This window comes from Canis lupus, chromosome 34 (assembly GCF_048164855.1).
Source record: "Canis lupus baileyi chromosome 34, mCanLup2.hap1, whole genome shotgun sequence".
NCBI lineage: Eukaryota > Metazoa > Chordata > Mammalia > Carnivora > Canidae > Canis > Canis lupus.
In genome coordinates, this window is record NC_132871.1 from 1,458,535 (window position 1) to 1,481,993 (window position 23,459).

Below are 23,459 nucleotides of genomic sequence, written 5' to 3' on the forward strand. Positions count from 1 at the left end.
AGTTTTAAAGATACAATCTGTAGAGTCATACCTCACTTTATTATTTCATAATTTTATTATTTTTAAAATATTTTTATTTATTTTTTAAGAGAGAGAGAGCATGAGCTAAGAGAGGAGCAGAGGGAGAGGGAGAGGTTGGAGGAAAGAACCTCAGGCAGAATCCATGCTGAGTGTGGAACCCTATGCAGGGCTCAATCCCATGATCCCAAGACTATGACTTGAGCCAACACCCACTTGGGTACTCAACTGACTGAACCACCCAGGCACCCCACATACCTCATTTTAAAAGAGAAACTATAAATTTCTTGTTGCCCCAAATGTCGTTCTCATATTCTAATATAAATAAGCCTTATTTTTTTCATAAAGAAAGTTTTTAAAATTGAGAACACTGTATACAATGAATTTATATATCTATTATTTTCTAAAATTTCCATGCTCTTATACATGATATCTTGCATGCCACACAAAATTTTGTTAAACCAAATGAATGTCTTGCCAATATGTGGAATTTGGTTCTTGCCTCCACATAAAGAAAAATTAAGGTTTTCAATTAGTTACATTGCTTAAACTTTATGCAGATAGTACAATTCACTGTTCATTCTCTAATGAACTTAAAAAATCTTTAATGATGAGTTACCATGAGAAATGCGTATCTGATTTCAGGCATAAGTTAGTTTTAACAGATAGTGTAACACAGTAATTAAAAATGTGGGATATATTCAAATTTTGTCATTGCCACTTATTAATAGTTGGATTTAGCCTGATTCCACTTTTCAATAAGCCTCAGTTTGAGTCATAATGTTGTTTAAAATACTGGACAAAGAAGATTTACATAGTAATTGGCATGTAGCAATTTCTCAATAAATGGTAAGAAAGAGGTACTAATGGTATCATTGGACCATATTCATCATGTAGGCACAGAGACTGCACTAAGTCGTCATCTAACATTAATTAGCCCCATCTAATAGTAATATAAAGTGGAAAAAGAAAAAGCTAGTGTGGAGGTACAAAGAGCTACGGGAAGACAGAGGAAGGAAAGACTCATTCTGACTCATAGAATCAGAAGATTCCTAAAGTGATAACCTCACTGAGATCAATGTTAAATGATGGGTAAAAATTTCAACAGGTAAAAATTGTAAACCACAACCAGTGAAGAGATCACCCATCGAGTCCAACACCTGATTTTCTTTATGTTCTAAGTAGTTAACTAAGTTATCCAGACTTCCTCCCAATCTGTGTTCTTTCTACTTGGTGTAGTAATTTTATTTGACTTTGTCTTTTGAAAAATGGAGCATTTGAACAAAAAGAAGTAAAACTACAAATTATTTTTTTTCTTATTATATAATTTTTTTCTTATTATACATTCTCAGGCTTCAGGTTAATCATGAAAAACCCTCTTCCCAGTAAGACCAAGGTACAGTTTTCTAAATATGTTTTTATGTGTCCAGACATCCTGACTCACAGAGAGTGCTTAAGAGTATGTTCTCTAGAGAGGCACCTTTGGTCTCAGATACCACCCCTGTCATTCAAAGAACTTGTGTAGCAAGTTCTTTCATTTCTGCAATCCTTAATTTCACATCTTATTGTATCAGTATCTACATCATAGGTTTGGCCTAAGTACTAATATAGTATATATTCAGTGTTACATGGAATGTCTAATTTGGAAACGTTATCTATTATTGGCATAGTTGTCAGTCTTATTAGTCCACTGAAACATTTTTATATAAACATTTAGCCCTGATAGGCACATTATACCAGTGGGTGCTTTTAAAACAGAATGAAAAAACACAATTTTTAGTTTTGTATGTGCTACATTTATAAAGAAATTGTCATAATGTTCATGTAGAAAAATAAGTAAACCATGAATGAAAAATTTTATAAACAAATTAGTCGTATAACTATACCAGAAAAATTTATGGTTAAGTAAATTAGTCAAAAATAATAAAACTATGCTCACAAGATACCATTTAGCTTTAAACTCAGTGCTTGAAGCCATATTAAAGAATTTGTAGCCTTTGATTTTAAGACATTTCTATGATATGCTCCTCAGAACTACCTACCAAAACAGTAACAGCTGCTACCTACCAACCATCCCCGAACAGCAAGTAATGGAAAGAACATCACAAAGTTGGTTCCGCGAGAGCACAAATCATCCCTGTTTTGTTTGTTTGTTTGTTTGTTTGTTTGTCTATAACACATTCCAGGGCTTACCTAGCACGAGACTTTGCTCGTAGTAGGCACTCAGAACATTCTTGAGGAGTGAAAGACATGAACTGACTTGGAAGTTTGTTTCTAAGACTGACTTTCCCATGACTTATCTGTGACCTTTAGACAAGTCCCTTGAATTTATCTGGCCTTCCCTGTTGCCATCAACAAAAAAAGCATTAGAGTAAGACTCGTTAAAATTCTAATCAGTAGAAGAAAATGTATAAAACGATATAGGATACTCTGTGGCTAGACTGAAGGAAGACCAAGACCACTTCAGAAAATACTGACTTGAATGGTTAATGAAGCCCCTACAAAGAGTCAAGAGCCCTAGAAATTTTAGTGTTCTTCCCACCAACCTGGAAACATCCTATAGGAATTGAGGTTTCACATAAAATCATTGTGTGTCGAAAAGCTAGCAGCCTCTTTTTCTGTTTCTTTTTTTCCCAAAGATGTTATTTATTCATTTGAAAGAGAGAGCAAGCAGGAGCAGGGGGGAAGGCAGAAGGGATGAGGGAGGGACAAGGGGGATGGCAGGGGGGAGAGGGGAAAGGGTGGAGAGGGAGGGGACAAGGAGGAGGGAGACATAGACTCCTTGCTGAGCAGGGAATCTGACTAGTGGCTCAATCCCAGGCAGGATCATGACCTGAGCCAAAGGCCGATGACCGACTGAGCCACCCAGGTGCCCCTCTCTTTTCTGCTTCTTAACCCAGCTCCCCACACTGCAGTCATTCTTGCTCAGTCTTTGGTAGAGGTGACATATTTTGTCTGTTAATTCAGGGTTACTGACCCATCCTAATAAAAAGAACCAAGAACCAAGCAAAAAAGTTGATTTAGGGTGCTGCTTATTATTTAGAGAGAGAAAAGAAAAAGTCTCCTACTCATCCATGCTTTAAATTAGAAACAGAGAACTCAAAACACTATTTACCAGATATACTTCAGTTTTATATTAGAACCAATTAAAGGAACGAGTCAGAGCGAGAGATAAAAAGAAAGGGAACCAAAAGGGAGGGGAACAGAGAGACAGAGCTTTGGGATTTGCCAAGCCCTGAGAGGCAATGACTCTTACTCATAATGATCCTTAGAAAAACAAAGCACAACCCTTTAGATAAAAAAAATAAATAAACTTTACCAGAATTAGTTATAAATTATATTTTAATTACTGTTTAAAATTTGAGAGCATAACAAATCTTGCTCTTACTTTCAACCCAGATAAAGGGCTCCATCTTCTTGCACATAAAGGAGCACATGTAACATCTGAATTGTATGGGGGCGGGGGGAGAAATGGCTCTTTTTTTTTTTTTTTTTGACATCTTAATTTTTCTGACATTTCAGACACTGACTCCAAGTAATTTCAAAGCCAAGTTGCACATTTGCAACTATATAGACAATGATGTCATTTCTAGGTAGTTAAGGTCCTATATAAAATTCAGCAAAAATTCTACTCAGTTGATAGGCCAAACTTTCTTTCTTTCTTTTTCTTTTAAATATTTTATTTATTTATTCATGAGACATACAGAGAGAAAGAGAGGGAGAGATAGAGGGAGAAGCAAGCTCTCCACAGGGAGACTCGATGTGGGACTCGATCTCGGGACCCCGAGATCATGACCTGAGCTGAAGGCAGACACTCAACCAGCTGAGCCACCCAGGCATCCCTAGGCCCAGCTTTCCTAATAAAATAATCCTTTAATGCTTATATTTATGCTTTTCAGGACAAGTGATCCAAATCTCATCTTTGTTTTCTTAGATTGTTCTAAATATAGTCAATCAATGTTGTGAACACTTAATCTCAATTCCAGTTTCTTCATATATGTCTTGAACTAGAACAACGTGTAGTTTTCTTCTTTAAGCTAAGAATTGTCACCTAAAAACTGTTCATGATTCAACCTTCAAGTCAATTTTAAACAAGGCTAACCATGTAAAGAGATCCTACAGAGGAACATAGAGCACAGAGTCTTACTCTACAGACCATATCCTGACGTGTTTGTTTTGGGAAATCAGAACTTTGACTTAGTAAGTTGTTTAAAACCTGGCAGATGTGCCCCATCAGAGGTTTGACAATGGCTGAGTTCAGAAACAGTCATCACGTGGTCCCTGAGTAACATCTGTCTCCGGGCCTCCCCAGGATCAACCTGGCTTTCTCAACTCTTTGGTCCATTTCACTCCTGGTAAGTTCCTTAATGCACTAGGGTTCCAAGACACATTTTCTTCTGCTTTATGTATCCTAAGCTCCCTTCAGCTTAACACTGAATATTGGTTAATTAACCATAGTTTTTCATGTAATATTTTATTAGATCATACTCATTCTATTTCCAAAAAAATGAACTTTGATCAATGTGGTGAAAAATCCATCCACCTCAAACTAAACATGGTGAGAACAAAAAACATTCCTATTCAGTAATGTGAGTCTTGGTTGGAAAGCTTTTTAAACATGTCCACTGTAATTATATAATAAAAGCATTGTATTCCCACATTAGAGTATCAGATTTAAAAAAGGAGGGAGTAGTACAAAAACCAATAGATTTGCTCTAACAAAAATCAGTTCCACTCTAATATAATTGCTATTACTGGTTTACGGAGAAGAGTCCCAGGTATGGAAATACAAAGTAGTAACTGAATTAAAGATCTTGGGCTTATTTTCACCAGCAAATTCATTATTTAAAGCTGTAACTAAATGTTAAGGATCACATATTTCTGTTAATATTTTTGATAAATATGCAATTTCTTCATAAGTGTAATCTGTTTTGCGTGAGCAAGTTAAAACATTAGTGCTATTTAAGCATAGCTAAATTTTCACGGAAATAGAATGACAAATCATTTTAAGAAAACAAATGACCCATTGCTTGATGTTAAGACTATAGGCACTTGAATGGATTGAAACTTCATGATCTCGGGATCCCTGGGTGGCTCAGCGGTTTGGCGCCTGCCTTTGGCCCAGGGCGTGATCCTGGAGACCCGGGATCGAATCCCACGTCGGGCTCCCGGTGCATGGAGCCTGCTTCTCCCTCTGCCTGTGTCTCTGCCTCTCTCTCTCTCTCTCTGTGACTATCATAAATAAAAAAAAAAACCTTCATGATCTGAAATAGCATAAATAATATAACGTTCCCTCCTCAAAGTCATAATATATTTTGCAATTTGGTTTTCCACTCTTGCGGGCCTCGTTTATTTTGCTAGACTGTACCCACAGATATGACTATATATTAGGAGAAAGCCAAAGTAAACCCTCCGACGTGTACCATCTTCTTAGTAGTTAGGAAAAACAAAAACCAAAAATGACTGGATAATACGCTGTTAACATTTGCTAACAGAACATTAAAATGTGATACAAATGAGTATGAGCTTCAGAATCAAAAATTCTTTTAGTAAATTATGCTCTTTAACTTTCTTCAACTTGGAATAAATAGAAAACAAGGTGGAGTCTTGCCTTATGCCTTTATTCACATTGTTCTTTGTGCCCTGTAAAAACTCTAAGCTTAATTGAAAAAAAAAAAAAAAGACTTTGGCTCAGGGTATCTTCTTAATCTGCTTGGAATGGTTTTCTCCCCTATCTTCTCCTCTCCAGTTCTATCTTGAGTCTCCCCATCATTTTGGTCATAGTTTTTATTTCTTAATCCTATTTTAGTTTCTAAAAAACATGTAACACTATCAGGAATCCCATGACGTAACTTATGTGTGTATTTACCCTCTACTCTCACATGAATGACATCTGTATTATTCAGAAGTGTTTCCTCAAAAATCTAGAAATAGTGTAAAATATACTACTTATGCATCAAGAAACAGTTCTGAGTGATGAAATGTATAGTAAAAGAGACAAAAACCTTAATTATGTTCTTAAAATTCAACATTCAAATTCGACAGATCACTTAGGATTGTGATCGGAAGCAACCTACTTCCATTTTATTAAAAGATAATGACACTGCAAGGGCTTATTATGTGACATAATGAATGTGAAGTACTTATCTCTGTGTCTGGGATGTTCTAAAAGCTCAATAAATGGTGGCAGCTACTGTTATAAATTTTATCTCTAAGGGGGGGTTTTTTGAGGGGTGTAAGAGGAGGCCTGACTGTTCCTACTTTTGGTTTCCTGCCCATTAGAAGACCATGAAGCGGTCTTGCATGGGGCAGCTCACACACGCGAGAACACCATTTGGCCACACAAAATATGCCCATTTGTTTGTGCACCCATACTCATGTGTTATGGTAAATGAGCAGTCTTGGAAGGAAGGCAGGGGCGAGGGAGAAGGCAGTCTGATGGAGCAGGAGCTTCTTGGATTCATTGATCACCTCGGTTGAAACACTCTTGTGGTCTTCCTAGTGTGACCAAATGGACCCGCCGCAGCCTCCAGAGAGAGCTACTGAGAGAGTGTATCACTGTGTCGTACCTAACCTGCTGAACCCATCCAGTCCATGGTCCCCTCCGTAGACAAAAGATAGCTGTACTCCTTCTCCTTGTAGTAGACTTTTTGCTTTCTGCCTGCTTTTCTCGCAGTGTTCCAGCTGGCATGAGCTGTCCTCCCAGACACATGGTTAGTGTCTTGTTGGGGAAAGAGCTAAGCATTAGGGAATTAAATTAGACACACTAGCATAAGAAAGCAGTACTTGGTAGACCGGGCTGTTCTTCTATTGCTTATATTTCCTCTTTTCATTACTAGTTTTGCTCAGGAATAGTAATGAGTGAAAGTAGTTTGGAAATTTCAGGTCAAAACCAAATGGAAGACAAAGGCAAGTACTCTGTTGATACTGTGGCTGAACCTTGAATGCGGGGCAGGGTGACATTTGGGGCCTGGATGGGACCCCTGGGTGGCTCCGTCACTTAAGCGTCTGTTGATTTCAGCTCAGGTCATGACCTCAGCCCTGCATTAGGCTCTGTGCTCAGTGGGGAGTCTGCTTGAGATTCTCGCTCTCCTCTCTCTGCCCCTCCTCACCCACAGGCGTGCGTGTCCTCTCTCAAATAAATATGTAAGTCCTTAATATTCGGGGCCTGTATGATAATGAAAATGGTAATTTGGAGACAACTCTGGATAGGATGAAATTCCTTGGGAGATAAATCAGGTCGCTTGATCTATTGCTCTTCATCACAGGACACTGTCTTTCCAACACTAAATTCTTTTACTTTGTGACAAAAAGACGGCAATTCACCGTTTCATTGTATTACCTAAAATACGGACAGTTTTAGATTACTAAGGTGAGACTTGATGCTGTTTTATTATTTGTGAGAGAAGACCATTAGGAAACTTGATTAAAGTCAGCCACGTGATAACTGTGTTAAAAAATAATAGCTCACTTAACATGGATGAGATATTATGCTAAACTCTAGACGTGATTAATAATCTCACTTCAGTTTACAGCTAATCCTATGAAGTACTATTGTTACCTGGATTTTACAGATGTAGAAACTAAGGGTTAGAGTTTTAAAATAACTTGCCCAAGTCATAGTGTCAGCAGGTAGCACAGGCCAGGTGTTTGTAATATTAAATTAAAATTAAAATTAAAATTAAAATTAAAAATTAAAAAATAAAAATTAAATTAAAAACCTTCAGGCCACGTTTCAAAACCCACTTTGAAGTATATGTACAGATTGGATGGTTCCTCCTCCTAATCATTCCAAAAGAGACCTGAAAGGCATAGGTCCCTTACACACGAAGGATAATGGGTTGTTGACATGCTTCCATCAGCTGCCTCGATCATTCTGCTCATCAAATTATGTACTGAAATAGTATTCTAAAATAATTATATGTAAAAATATGAGGTGGAAACAATCCAAACCCACAAGCCACATCTTCTCTTCTGTGGCTATGCTAGGGTAGAAAGGGACATTATAACTTACGAAGAAGGCAGAGGGACTTTGTAAAACATTCTCCAAGTGTATGAAACAATTGTTTTAATATTCTGAGTAAAATAGGCACATTTTAAAACTTAGAGTAGATGAAACTGGTTTTAGGTTGACATATGAAAAAAAAAAAACCTGGATATTTGTAGGGTTTTATGTAAACAAACCAATGTGTTTAACCATGTACGTATTTTGGTTTTCATTTACCAATTGATTTTATTCATGCTGATGAACTTACATGTGTCAATGAATATGTTTAGAGAAAAACAATATGCATCACTAGAAAAATGGGAACATTTTTTACCCCAAACGTTGATAGAAAACATGTGTCAGATAGCATCTGTCTGCATTTAAGTCGCACAGGACCTGGAGGAAGAATTGGAAAAAAAACTAAAACCACAGCCATAGGCGAATATTGTAGATAGTGGGACATATTTACACAGCACAAGGTGAATTTACTTTGCAGTGGTTCAGTTCAACACAACAACATGAACAGTTAAGCTGGATAGGAGGGTTTCTAAAGCAGAAGTATTTGGCTTGAATATGTATGTGGACCGTATTGTCTAGATAATTTTGTAAGACACTCAAAATAAGCTTTACGTCTCTGTATTGAAATGATTTCATGCATCCTCTTAAGGATTGGTTTGGCTTTTATGTTAGATATTTTATTTATAATAGGATTTCATTTTATTATTTCAAAATTTTGCCCATAATATGGCATTATTTTGGCTCTCCAAGGGGAAAGTGCGGAATATCCATGTATCACAGAGTAAGAGAGTTAGAAGCAATTTATTTTTGCTAGTGGACTCTTGATAACTCTATCTTTAGAAGAGAGTAGATGCCAGCAGGTCATTTTTAAAGTTCTTAACTTTCAAACCAGATTGAGGTGGGAGCAGAGTCATCAGAAAGGTGTATTTCTGTTCCCCAGAAATGTCTGTTCTGGGGAACAGAAATACACGCTCTCCTAGAGTAGAAAAGGAAGTTTAAGTGTACACGAAGAAAATCAAAATTTAATAAAAAAAATTAAAATTGTTTTCAACTAACTACAGTTAGCATTTCATCTACTTATTTTTAATGTTCGCACACATGAATATTACAAACACCAATAGTCAATATAAATGCTGTTCACTTAGTGTTCCTTAGCTCATCCTTTGGCTCTTCTATCATGAATTGCTATTTTCAAAGGCCTCCTTTAGTGTTTGTTTTCCTTCATTACAACTTACTCTTTACAAACATTTCTTATTTGCTGTCTAAGCAAACCTTCCCAGTATTTTGGTCATAATTTGAAAACTCTGAAGCTTTGTTGTTTATATACATGTCTTAACCAAAGGACCTAAATATAAGTGTGCTCAGCAGGAAAGGGCAAAATAGGCCAGCTAAGAAAAATATTTTTTATTTCATTTTTCCCATGATGATAGTTGAGTTATTCAAATTCCGTTCTGGAAAAAAAAAAAAAAGTGTCTATTAAGCAGTTTTTCCCTAAACAATAGTTGGCACTGCACGGACACAGGGTAAGCTCAAGGAAGGCATTTTAAAATAAGACCACGTGGACATATTTTATGTGTTCATAGTGTTCATCATAAAAGAGTGATTACAAAAAAAAAAAAAAAAAAAAAAACCACTCATGATACAAATGCCTGGAAAAGAATATTCTTTTCTAGACCTATTTCTCACATTCATTGATTTTCTTCACTCTCAGGGAACACAAAGCTCTCCTCCCGGCTGCCGTATTTTGTCAAAATAGAGCCACCTTTGCATCGATGTTGACTTTACTTAAATAGTAACAGCCGTCATGCCACTTCTCTGTTAAAAAAAACTTGTGAAGATTTTTTTTTCCTATAGAATGTCATCTATACTCTGTTTGGTCCCTGCCTGCCTCTCACTGCTCTCATGCGCTGCGAAGTCGGACCAAAGACACCCTAATACGAAAATACCAGCATCTTCCAGCTGTTTCTGTCTTAAAGGACTCCAGCTGGACTTGGCACACTTGCCCCAAATGACTGTCACGCTCAGTGACTGACCCAGAGCCATCCCACTCATAGTTTCCCTCTTAGAACCCACTTCTGTGGAAGGCATGTATGGAAAATCAGTAAATACTAGTTTGGATTGAATTCACTTCTAGGCCCTTTAAAATACTAAAGCTGTGTATAAAAATCGCAGATCTCTAGCTGGAAGAAATTCCGGAGCCAACGCAGCTTAAACCTTGCATTTTTAAATATAGACAACCCAGGCCTCCAGCCTAGCTATAATATCCCGGGCACATAGTTTATTTAGGGTAAGGTGATGCAGTGATAAAATTAAATTATAATCTCCTGGAAGTTTCCAGAAGAGAAGTCATTAGTTTGTGTTACGTAGGGGGGGATTATCTAGGTTGACCATAGTAATATCGCGTAATTCTGTAAAAGTACAAAATGAGCTTTTAAGTCTCTTCAATGAAATCGTTCCTGTCTTCCAACAAGTGTTTTGTTTTGATGTTAAATATTCAGTTTCAAATGGATTCCTTTGTATTAGTTTAAATATAAGTGATCGGATAAAATGCTTCATGAAGGAGGGAGAACTTGGGTTGATCTTTGAGCCCAGGTAAGGCGGTCGTACGTGGGCAATCTGGTAGAGGCGATGTGGGTTCGATCCGAGGAACGGCATGACTTATCATTAACAGTGACTTTTCCTAAAATTCATTTCTATATGAATTCCAAATGGCCAGTTCTTTAATTTTGTTTTATGTGGGAGGACCTCCAGCCCAAGGTGGTAATATTTTTATACCCTCGTGTGGCTGGCTCAAATAGAAAAAAATTGAGGAAAGGTGAACAAACATCATTGGTTGCTGAGTATATATTTTTTATCAATTTATCCATCCTGAACACAACGTTATCTTTCTCAGGGTTGGTGTGCTAATCACTACCACCACCCAGAGACTCCGTGAATAGAACCACCACAGACAATCATAAACAGGCTATTTAGACAGAACAATCGACGTGGCATGATGAAAAGAGCATGATCTGTGTAAGATTCTGATACATAAATCCAAAGTTTTCAAATTAATTAGCTGCAGGATTATTTTTTTTTTAATTTTTTTGATCAATTAACCTCACTGAATCTCAGTTTCTGTGTTTCCGGAATAAATTAAAACATTAATCACATTGAGAGATTCACAGAAGAAATTTACGTAAAAGTTTGGTACGAGCAGATTTCTATTCCCACGTGTGTCTACCTGCACTGAAGCAACTCGTCTGTCTCTGTTTAAGGAATCACAAGTTTTCCCTAATTAAGATTCTATCGTGAGTGAATCTTGAGGAGAAAAAAAAAAATGATTCTCGCAGATTTGGAACAGCTACTAGGAATTGTGGATGTGTCTTATTCGGATGATTGTGAATAAAAATAAAATATTTGGTTTCTCTTGCCTTTTAGGAGCTTAAGCTGCCAAAGGATTACCTTGCACAAAAACCTCTTCTTCTCTTTTGTTTGTAACTCTATTGTAACGATCATTCATCTCACCGCCGTGGCCAACAACCAGGCGTTAGTGGCCACAAATCCTGTAAGTAAAACGAGGTTGTTCCCTTAGGTTCAAGAGTTTAGAGGGAAAGAAACGTGTCAGGGGTGGTGGGGGGTGGGTGCGTAGGGTGCCCTGATATGTGTGAATGTGTGTCAGGACTCTATGTTGATATTTTAAGGTCTGGCATATAAAGACTACGTGTATCTATACTCCAGTCTATGAAGGCAGACGCATCTCAGCCTTTCCCAAGTCATAAAGGTTGACTATCCAAAGGAGGAACGTGTCTCTTCGCTTCCATGATTCATATACAACATACATACCCCCCTCCCCCATTTTATGGCTGGAGTCCCACTGCTGGTAGGACAAGAAGGGCTTATGACCATGTGACATTCACTCTATCGAATTTAAGAAACCAGTCGAAGCAACTGACTACAGATGTAGCTCGAAAACACAAGGCGTGAAAACAGAAAGACTTTAATATGACATATTTGGGATTGGGTTGACTTTCAATAGTTAATAAAACCCCGGGGGAAAATGAATCATACACCCCCTGGGTAATGCTAACGTCTCCTGAGGTTGGACTTTTAAAGGACTCCACCAGGTCCTCGGATCTCAGCCAATATTTACGAGTTGTTTCCTTCTAACCCCTCTGGAAGCACAATTTGTTTTGCTTTTGGAATTTTTTTATTGAGGTATAGTTGACATACAATGTCACAGGAGTTTCCAGGGCGTGACCTAGTGACTCCACAGCGCTCTGCGTTGCTCCCGGGGAGTGTGGCTCCTGCCCATCGCCCTGCACCACCCCGGCCCCGTAGGCCCCGTCAGCGATGACATCTGCCCGCTGCACCTTGCGCTCCTGTGACTCCTTCCTTCCGACCCTGGAGGCCTGTATCTGCGACTCCCCTTTCCCCGTCCTGCGCACCGCCCGCTCCCCTCCATCCCTGGTTCCCTAGCAGCTTGTTCTCAGTATTATGGGGTCTGTTTCCAAAAGCATAATTCTAATTATGTCCTAATACAAAAGCCATATTTTCAAAACATAAACTAAAATTTATGTACATCATCAGTGTATAGCTTTTATGCAAACTAAATGCACATCTGAGCTATATTTAACATTATCGGCGTAAATAACAAACATATTTTCAAATATTTAAGATCATCTGCTTTCATAATGTTTGTGGTATCCGTATGAGAGCTCTGGACCCGGATTTGTGCAGGAGCGTGTATGCAGGGTGTCCATCACGTGGTCTTTTGAAGATGAAGTTATCTAGTTACTGAAATCAGGAAAGGGAAGGAATTTGCACTGGGGGCATCAACAAACAACACTCTATGCATTTTACATGTGTTTTAGGGTAATTTCCATAATCCTGAAATTCCCTGCACTGTTTGCACATATGTACCCGGACTGCGTAACCCTGTGTATGCTCCACTCTCGCTGTCACAGGGCCAGGAAAGGCGCTGGGACAGAATGAGCAACAGAAAAGATGGGCGGGCGGCCTACCCTATGAGAGGGACTTTCTCTAGAGCGAAGAGAAGCTTTGTCACGAAGCTGCAGAGCCAGAGACTCTAAATCTCACATTTACACGTGTTTAACGTACAGATGGCGAGCGGTACTGTATTTCTGGGGTGTTCTCAGAAAATTCATTGTTTGTGTCAGCAGTGCCCTCCGTAGAAATACTTCTATGAAGCATGTTTAACTTTTTATCATAGTGGCTTTTTAAATATTTTATTTATTTATTTATTATTTATTATTTATTATTTATTTATTTATATCATTCATTCATTCATTCATTCATGAGAGGCAGAGACACAGGCAGAGGGAGAAGCAGGCTCCATGCAGGGAGCCTGACGCGGGACTCGATCCCGGGACCCCGGGGTCACGCCCTGGGCCCAAGGCCGACGCTCAACCGCTCAGCCACCCGGGCTGCCCATATCACAGTGGCTTTATAGATGAATGTTTTAAGTGAAATCAGGAGTAAAAAGCCCATTAGATATGCATGTCTAAAAACTAGAACATATAAAAATTGGAAGCGAAAGTCTCTTATTTCTCTATAATATAGTTGGATAACTCATTTGTACCCTTGAGAGGACTTTGTTATGCTTGACATCGAGAAACTTTATTTAAAATTTAATGCGGTGCTCTCTGCCGATGTATTTAATGGAAGAACAGGTTTTATAAATGTCCGCGGGAAGAAGGCATTGTGTAGAGTCATGAAAACAAAATTGGAATTGCAAGACTCGTGTTCAGGGTGTAGCTTTGATCGATGTTGCCCGAATATTAGCACATCACTTAACTTCTCCAGTATTGAGTTTTCTACCTGTAAAATACGTGACTGGTGATAAATAGTGCTCCACAGAATTAAAGATTAAATAGAACGAGCTCTTAAAAGTATTTTAAGCTAACTAACATGCACATCACAATTACTGGTCTAGGAGATCCTGCTATGTATTCTCTAGTGTATCTCACTTCTGGTTTTCTCTTTAATGGAAAAAAAGTTTACTTAGAAAAATAATGATAACTGCCACCAAATATTTATTGACCAGACTGGAAATTGGAAGCTGGTGGGAGTAATTGGCTATATATTTCTGGGAGAGGTTTAAATTTATTCTCCTTTCTAAGGGAGCAAAACATATCTCTGACTCATGTTTACTCCGTGCTTGAACCTTCCTCTTCTGATCTCCTTTAGAGAAGAGAAAGTGGAGATCTCAGGAAAAGGGGAAGGAACCCTAACTTTTTCTTCTTTGCACTTACATGAAATCTTCAAACCTCATATTTGAATAAGATAAAATATGGGCTCATTAGATTATTTGCTAAGTAATAATTGCATTGGTAGCAGTCAAATGTGGGACTTTTGATTATTGGGCACTCCTCCTGAAAAAGCGTATTTGGAAAATACACGTTCATCCCTGTAATAAATTTGGAGTTCACACATTTCCCGGGGTGGGTGGGGGGTGGGGGAGGGGCATATATCATTATAAATCTTCAGGGTCACTGGTTAAAGACTGGATGAAGATGAAGACTTGCCTTTTCCAAATCTGAGTCATGAGTGTATAAGACTTTGTGGAGAGGAGAGAAAATTCCATGTTTCTGTATAACGAAGCTACACCAGGCCGTTGCGCTACATGTGAATTCACACACTAACTATTGGTGACTTGCTTTTTTTTTTTCTTTTCTTTTTCGTCACAGGTCAGTTGTAAAGTGTCTCAGTTTATTCATCTTTACCTGATGGGCTGTAACTACTTCTGGATGCTCTGTGAAGGCATTTACCTCCACACTCTCATTGTGGTGGCGGTGTTTGCGGAGAAGCAACACCTGATGTGGTATTATTTTCTCGGCTGGGGTAAGTGCCAGCGCGCGTGTCCGCGGACTCACGTTTTCAGAAAGCTCTTGGAGGATGGAGAGCTCCCTGGTAATCAAAATATACTTGCTCTTAATCATCCTTAAACAACATCAGGTGATTAACCTTTGCTTATTGCTGTAAATTGAAACATATATACACTGAGAACCACTGACTCATTGTTTCCAGGAGTCACAGGTCAATAACACAATGTTGGGCTTTTTTTTTTTTTTTTTCTATTTAATATTCCAGTGTGTATCTTGGCTAAACATGCAGTGGCTAACACAATAGAATTAGAAGCATGAATCAGGGATTCGGTCTTCATCTTGTTAGAATTTCCTTTTCTCTATGTGCAAAAATCCCTACGCACTGGGCTTAGCCAGCTTTGAAATTCCAGTCTAAAAAAGTTTTTTTTTTTTTTTTTTAAATAACGTTTTATCTCAAGAATAGAGAGATCAGTGGTTGAACAAAGCCATACGAAAGATCTATTTTTTCCACACAGTCTCCTGCTGTGGTATTATTCACACAGCAATTAACGATACACTTCTGGCATTTTTTTTTTCTGCGTTTTTTTTTTCAGTTTTTATTTTAATTCCAGTTAGCTAGCACACAGTATTATATTAGTTTCAGCTGTGCAATAGAGAGCTTCAGCACTTCCATCCATCACCCCGTGCTCATCACGAGTGCCCTCCTTAACCCCCATCACCTATTTCACCCCCCAAACCCCCTCCCCGCTGGTGACCCTCAGTTTGTTCTCTGTAATTAAGAGTCTGTTCTTGGTTCGTGCTTTAGTGTATTTTAAAAAAAAACAACTAGAATAGTGCAAAATATAAAATGCTGAAAATGAACTCAATTAGACTAGTTTCCAGGACATAACTGAAATTATAGTTATGTACATCAATCTGCCTGTCTACCCAGTAAGACAATAGCTACGGATATACGGAGGCACGGGCACACACACACGCTATCGCCAGGGTACATGGAATATTTAGTGTAGGTCACCTTTATAAAACGTTTCTTCATGTTGGAAAGATCTGAAGTAGGAAGTTAAAAACATGCAAAACCTCTAATACATAGACCCTCTCTCCTCCTTCACTTGGTCAGTCTCAGCTTCCCACCTCTGACCGTCTCTGAAATATTGGCTAATTCCTTATCACAGAAAATACATATAAATCCTAAGCCTTGGGGCTTAGGCAGCGCATTTATGGCCTTTGGCTCTGAAGTCCACTGATTCGGAACGACTTCTGTTAGAAGAAAACACACACACGGACACACAAACCTGAATATATCAACACCTCATACTTTGCCATATTTACTGCTTGACCGTACAGATGATATTTACTCATATAATGACCAGTTATTTTTGCTCCTAGAGACCCCTGAGTTTCATATTTTATGACACATTTTAGGAATTCCATCTGTAGAGAAGGTTGCCTGTTTATCTTCTTTTTGTCTGCTATTTACAGGATTTCCACTGATCCCCGCCTGTATACACGCGGTTGCAAGAAGCTTGTATTACAATGACAAGTAAGATCATCTCTCTTTCCGATTTCTGTTGGAACTAAATAAAATGAAAATCTTTGACATGATTTTCCTGTTTCTTCTCCCCAAGCTGCTGGATCAGTTCTGATACTCATCTCCTCTACATTATCCATGGTCCGATTTGTGCTGCTTTACTGGTAGGTAACTAAAATTTTCCCTTTTTCCATCATGGTTCATATTTCAACTTTATTCCCCGAATCATCTGACCTATGGGATCTTTCGGGATCCTGGTGGACATAAATGACATGTTCACAGTGTTTAATTGAAGACGGTTTAACAAAAGTGTTGTAGCTGAGGAGTTGGCAGGAAGGGCAAAGGAGCTAACTGGAAAGGAATGGCCCCGCACCAGGGCCCTGTAGCGGGAAGTCGTTAATGGTTCTAGACCTACGAGGGGACGAGAGTGTTACTGGGCTTGGGCTGGTGCTGGGAGGGCTGGTCCAAAGGAGCGGTGGCCCCGAGTAGAGGAACACAGCCACTGCCCCAAACCACAGTCTGGCAGGGAAGACGAAGGAGGAAGAAATACTCTAACTTCTCTCTTCTCGGCCCTGATTACTTGGCCAAATGCTGTAAATGTCAGAGAGCAAGCAGCCTGGGCAGGGAGGCCGCCCTTAGAGAGGGAGGCTCGGGCTTTCCTGGGCGCAGAGCAGAGCAGAGCGTTGAGCTAACGACAGGGAAGGGCAAGTGGGGAAACCCTCTACACCTGCGATGGTAACGAGAGGGAGTTTACAATAAAGAAAAGAGTCTAATTTGGAAAAGAGAGTGTTGGTTAAGCTGTTGTTTTATTATTATTAAGTTTTTATTTATTTATTCATGAGAGAGGCAGAGACACAGGCACAGGGAGAAGCAGGCTCCATGCAGGGACCCCGATGCGGGACTTGATCCCAGGACCCCGGGGTCACGCCCTGGGCCGAAGGCAGACGCTCAACCACTGAGCCACCCGGGTGTCCCTGTTGTTTTATTATTATAATGATCATCACTTAATACTAACACACCAATTGGATGTTTTCAAGTGTGGTCACAGGGAAACAGTCACATTCAGTGTTTTCATTACATTATTTCAATGGGGAAATAAATTCACATCAATATGCTTTTTTTTTTCCCATAGAGCATTAGAGACCAGAATGCAATTAATGTCTGAGATTATGATTACAGCTGACATTCCATCATATATAAAAAGATAAAGGTGGCATGTTTCTCAGTCAACATTCAGAGCTTCCTAATCCTTGTTTTCAAATGCTTTTTTTTTTTTTTTTTTTTTTACACAGAGATTCTTCTATTGTTTTGCTATATTTGCTAGATGCAGTGTAGTGTACAGTGGTGTTAGAATCCTGGTGAAGGGGATCCCTGGGTGGCTCAGCGGTTTAGCGCCGCCTTCAGCCCAGGGCCTGATCCTGGAGACCCGGGATTGGGACCCACATCGGTTCCCGGCATGGAGCCTGCTTCTCCCTCCTCCTGTGTCTCTGCCCCTCTCTGTCTCTCTGTCTCTCTGTCTCTATCATAAATAAATAAATAAATCTTAAAAAAAAAAAAAAGAATCCTGGTGAAGCCATCCTCAAAGGCTTGTCCCAACTAGAAGGGAAACTCCTGGAGGCTGAAAGCCTGGCCTTGAACGCTCCTTCCACCTTCTACTTGCTGTATGACCTGAGACAATGGGATTAATCACTGTTTCAAGTGCCTTATTGGTAAAATGAAGGATAAATAACAATAGGGACCTCTAGTCCTTTTAACAAGGAGTTCAATGACTTAGTACAGATAAAGGGCTTAGCCTGGCACGTGGGAAGCACGTGGCAAGTGTCGAACTTCTGAGCTGCGCCCGGCTACGCAAGAGGCAGCTGGAAAATTAACGCGTGGGATTCATCGTATCACTATGGGAAGTTTAAAATACCTTAATGTAGACTCTAGTGAGAATCTCACAGGCAGAGGCGTTTCCTTCCTTTCTGCCCTGCACACCCTGGGGACACGGTGACATACTGCACTTAAGCTGCACCTTACGATACCCAGGCCTCGTCGTCCTAGAGAGTCGGCGATAAATCTAGCTCACCCACATCAGGCTGTCTATATCGGAGCCAGTTCTGCTTTATTTTTAATTTTAATTTTAATTATTTTTTTTAATTTCAATTTTATTATTTTTATTTTTATATTTTTATTTTTATTTTTATTTTTATTTATTTTTATTTTTTGGTGTGTGTGTGTGTTTTCTGGTGTTTAATCTCTCAGTGCCGTTGTGCTCCCTCCCGCGATTAGGGAATAAAAAGAACAGATACCTTGTAAGGTTTCTTAAGGACTAAATGAGATGCATCTTGTCAGCCCGGTGCATAGAATACAATAAACTCTCCCAAAAAAACGCTTTTTAAAAGTTTCTTGTAATTCCCACACAATACCGTGATTCTGCTCCAAGGCGTGTTCAAAGCACTTAGATGCATTGTTCGGGCCACACAGGAGCTTGCAGAACAAATATAAGGCAAAATTTTAGTCCGAGAGCTCTGATTCTGCAGGGGGGTAAGTAATTCAAATGCCTACGTCCGAGAGGGTCAGGAAGTAAGTCAAAGCACTGAGCAAGTGAAGAATGTGATTGCTTAACCGTGTGGACACGGTCCTTGGAAAAGCCCCTGCACGTCAGCTCGGGAGGCGGGAGTCAGTGGTGCAGTCAAGGGTCAAGGGTCACGTAGAAACAGAGCCCATCAAGCGGCTCCGCAAGAAGCGAAGTGAAAAACCACAGTGTTTGCATGAGACTTTTTCCATTTTCTTGGCTTGAACACAGGGCAGGAGCCTATTTTTCTAACAGGATAAATGGTTGTGTCTTAGTTTAAGTCCTAGGGCTCCTCGCTGGTTCTGGTTGATTCCAGGGCCTTGGGAGGGGCCTTGGCCGCCGTCTACATGGTCACATGCTTCGGTACAACTTTGACACAGAAAATATTTCGGCCTCAATCAGTGTCTTTCCCCTCAGACTTCCCCTGTCCCGTTTCCCCTTGAGCAGGGTGGTATTCGAGTGGCCACAGCACTGTTGGGATCTGGCCAAAGGGAAGTCGACAGAAGACACATTTAATTTGTGTTCAGGGAGAGATTTTTGAGTCAGTTCAGCGTGTAGTTAAGTGGGCTGTCCCGGTCCGGGGATGGCTTCTAGTCTTCCTGCATCCCTGTGCTGATGTGCACCGCCTCCTTCCAGGGACCCCAGGGCGGTATCGTCACATGCAAACATCCTGTGGTGCCTCCGTCTACGGGGTCCTTATGAGTACTGGAGTAAACACGAGTTTCTTTTCTCCACCTTCACTAGTTCTGCTCTCAGATAAATGAGATTTCAGATATAGCTCATCTGAAATTTAAAACATCTATTCCATCCTTATTCAAAATAAATGGTAATATTTGCAGACATTAAAGTAGGATGACTTTCCGGTTCCTGGGTTCACATTTTTAAGTCAGATTTGCCATTTTGGGGAAGGCCTTTGCATTTGGAAGTTTCCATATCACAGCCATCTAAACTGCAACATTTCTGATTTTATAATTTTTTGATTTTTGCACATAGAGATCATAAAATATTTTATATTCTGAATTTATAAGCAGAAAAAAGGGCATTATTGTATTTTCTTCTAGGGGCTGGTAATAATTTCCACTTAGTCAAAACTTTAAAACAGCAATGGGCGCTTAGGAAGGGTTTATAATAAGATGGACGGAATAACAGCTGCTGTGTTGATTTGTCATATTTCCTTCTCACACCTGTTGAAATGGCTTATTCTGCTTTTGTCTGTAGCAGAGACATTCCTGTGTCTATCACCATGTTACTTTTCATAGATGTGTTTCCGTCAGGATCGCAGTGAGCCGTAGATCTCTGGAGCATATGTTCCGTTAGATTCTCTAAGAATAGTAGTGGAGTATTTTTAAGCCCGGCTCTTTTCATACCATATGCCTTAAATCAGCAAATGTATGTTACTTGTTCATTGTTGTCTACGTGAAATGAGACACCATCGTTGTTATTCCAATTTATGAAGGCGGGCAGATATAGATCACTCATCAGCATGTAGTTTTAAAAGTTTTAGAGGATTAAAGCACACATGTTAGAAGTGAGGGTGAAGAAAAAGGAAAGAAAATATCGCATAATATAGCCCCCGTCGGGCTCCTCTGCAGTTAAGAGCCATAATCTTATGGAAAGTGTAAAAAATGGGACAGGAAAAATAGAGAAGCACAAAAAAGCACAAAAGGTATTGATTTGGATAAAGATAAGCTAGCTCATATCCAATGTGAGAGAGGGAGAGAGATTAAAGCAGAACTCTGTTTCCTAACTTAGTAACCACACTATGTTTTTGAAGCTTTATTTTTAAAACGATTTTATTTATTTATTAATGAGAGAGCGAGAGAGCACGTGCACACAAGCAGGGGTGGGGGGAGGAGCAGAGGGAGAAGCAGACTGAGCAGGGAGCCCGGGTGGGGCTTGACCCCAGGACCCTGGGGATCATGACCTGAGCCGAAGGCAGACGCCTAACTGACCAAGCCACCCAGGCTCCCTATTTTTGAAGTTTTACATCTCCCTTTCAAGGAGAATGATTTCTCTTGGGGAAAATTGTGAACACGCAGCAAGTATGTAATTACGGAAAGTAATTAACAGAAGGCCCCTTGGGATGCCAAAGCTGCCTTAACTCTAGGATGATCTGGGTTGAACATCAGCTGGTGTAAGTGTACCATCAGCCTCCTTAGAATGATAAAGTGCTGTCTCGGGGAGTTGTGAGGGTTACAAAAGAGAAAGACGGGAAGGAGAAACCAAAAGGATAAAAATGGTTATTACGGTATAATATGTATTTGGAAAGTACTAGTTCGGACAGTGATACAGAGGAGACACTTGAAAAATTAGTATTTGTTATAAACAGTTCTTTATTTGAGCTTTTTGAAAATGTTCAAAAGATTTAATTTGGGGGCCATAGCAAAATTTAAAAAAAAATTGCATAAGAAAAAGAACTGAGAAAAACACTCAGATATTCCTTAATCTGTTCCACGATGATTCCACCATGATTTTATTTTTCTGAAACCTAACTCCATTAAAACTGACGTGCTTGTTAACAATTCTAGAAATATAAATTAATATATAAGGCGTATATTCTCTGTAATAGAACGTATTCTTGTACAATGAAAATAATCTAAGACATAAAAATCAAAGATCCTTCGATAAGCCTTAATATTAAATATTAAATAATTTTCAGTATGCCATTTTATTTTTTTTTTAGGTGAATCTCTTTTTTCTATTAAATATCGTACGTGTTCTCATCACCAAGTTGAAAGTCACTCACCAAGCGGAATCCAATCTCTACATGAAAGCTGTGAGAGCGACGCTTATTCTGGTGCCATTGCTCGGCATTGAGTTCGTGCTGATTCCCTGGCGACCTGAAGGAAGGATGGCCGAGGAGATCTATGACTACATCATGCACATCCTCATGCACTACCAGGTACGGTGTCCTGGAATCAGGAAGGCAGCTTGTGAAATTTGGTGTTAAATTGCACATAGCTTGGGTTTGGTTTTGACTATGTACGTAGCATGTGGGTTACAAATAATGTGTCTTTTCCGCTTGGAATCAGAGAATTCTATTTTTCTTTTACAGGGTCTTTTGGTTTCTACAATTTTCTGTTTCTTTAATGGAGAGGTATGGCGCTTGTTTTTTATTCCTTTTATCCTTTTCTATTTGTAATAGATCTTTTTCTTTAAAGAAAGAAAATCATGCGTTCTCTAGGAACAACAATGTCAAGTTCCTTTTTGATCAGGATAAAAACGTAGAATGCAATTCTTCTTCCCAAAAGCTTGGGTCATCCTGGAGTTCAAGAGTAGGGCAAATCCGGGCTCACTTTAAAACACTCCATCAATGACTTTGGTTCATGCAGCCTCTGTCCTACCTCTTGCATTAATCCTATTAAGTCTGTCCTTTGTCCTAGGTGTAGTGCTAGGCAATCCTTGACCCCATAAAACATACACTCTAATAGAAAAGAGAATTGGTTCATTTTCATGTTCTCCCTTTGTCTGTTTTTTGTTTTGTCTCGCTCATGTGGTCTTCTTGGAAAACAGTTTTTATGGTGGTTACAAAACGATTTTTAAAAAATTAAACTCTCAGTTATACAGGGAGGACATGCAGTAAGTTAGAAAACTTAGGAGAACAGAGTGCTGTCATTTGTAACACGGTGATGTGCTCCTGGATATTTCAAGATTTTTATCCATGGCTTGCCTGATTAGAAAGTTTCAGGTGTTTTAGGAACTGGGACTGTGTTTCTTATGCATATGAACAGCGTTAGAGCTCAGTGGTTTGGGCAATACTGATTTAAGCCCTTCATCTGTTTTTTAATCCATTTGACAAATTTTAACCTGTTGGAGGATTTTGGTAATTTCAACAAAGTTTAGAAATCTAGACAGCACCCGAGTGAGACTTGAATACCTGGTAACTGTGAAGCTTATCACAAAGCTTCAGGCGGGAAACGTATGAACCAGTAGGTGTAACTTTATGTGAACTATTCCTAAAAAATACATCGACATTGGAAATCATGTACACATCATAAAAAACTATAAAATATTGCTTCCTTTTGCAATGGTAGTTTACTTCTTTCCCTTAGCGTATAATGAAGTTTCACGTTTGCTTTTATTGATTTTTAAATTTTTAAATTTCATTTATTTATTTATTTACAATGGAGCATAGAACTTTCGAACGTAGTAGGCTATCTTTCATATGTTTAAGTGGTGTTTCCATGATTCTTCCGCTATACGGTGAACGAGAGTGACTTTTTCTGAGCCGACGAGAAGTACAAATGGATAATCCAATGAGGAAGAACAGAGAAATCATTTGTTTTGATACTAAAATTTAAATAGCATTTATTATGGACCTCTATAAATCAATGATCGTCTACTCGATGAATAGACAGTCTTATTGGTTGCCTATATGGGGTTTTATAATTACATGTAGGTGTGAGAGAAATGGCCTCCTTGCCAAAGAACATGCATACAATGTGAACTATAACACCTCTGTTCCTACAGGCACAGATTTCATTTTTATAAAGGGTGATTTCTAAACGTAGAAATCATCACCCC

The 23,459-nt window shown here is 39.1% G+C and overlaps 1 protein-coding gene across 4 annotated transcripts in view; it reads left to right on the top strand.

The window, feature by feature from the left end:
* The window catches only part of CALCRL (calcitonin receptor like receptor), a 102,310-nt gene that overhangs the window by 71,825 nt on the left and 7,026 nt on the right, over positions 1-23,459 (top strand). For all 4 annotated transcript variants that reach the window (XM_072811438.1, XM_072811439.1, XM_072811437.1 and 1 more), the window contains 6 exons: positions 11,444-11,570; positions 14,713-14,866; positions 16,330-16,390; positions 16,476-16,542; positions 21,619-21,837; positions 21,991-22,032. In XM_072811438.1, the coding sequence (XP_072667539.1) occupies positions 11,444-11,570; positions 14,713-14,866; positions 16,330-16,390; positions 16,476-16,542; positions 21,619-21,837; positions 21,991-22,032 (670 nt within the window). The remainder of the gene's footprint in view (positions 1-11,443; positions 11,571-14,712; positions 14,867-16,329; positions 16,391-16,475; positions 16,543-21,618; positions 21,838-21,990; positions 22,033-23,459) is intronic.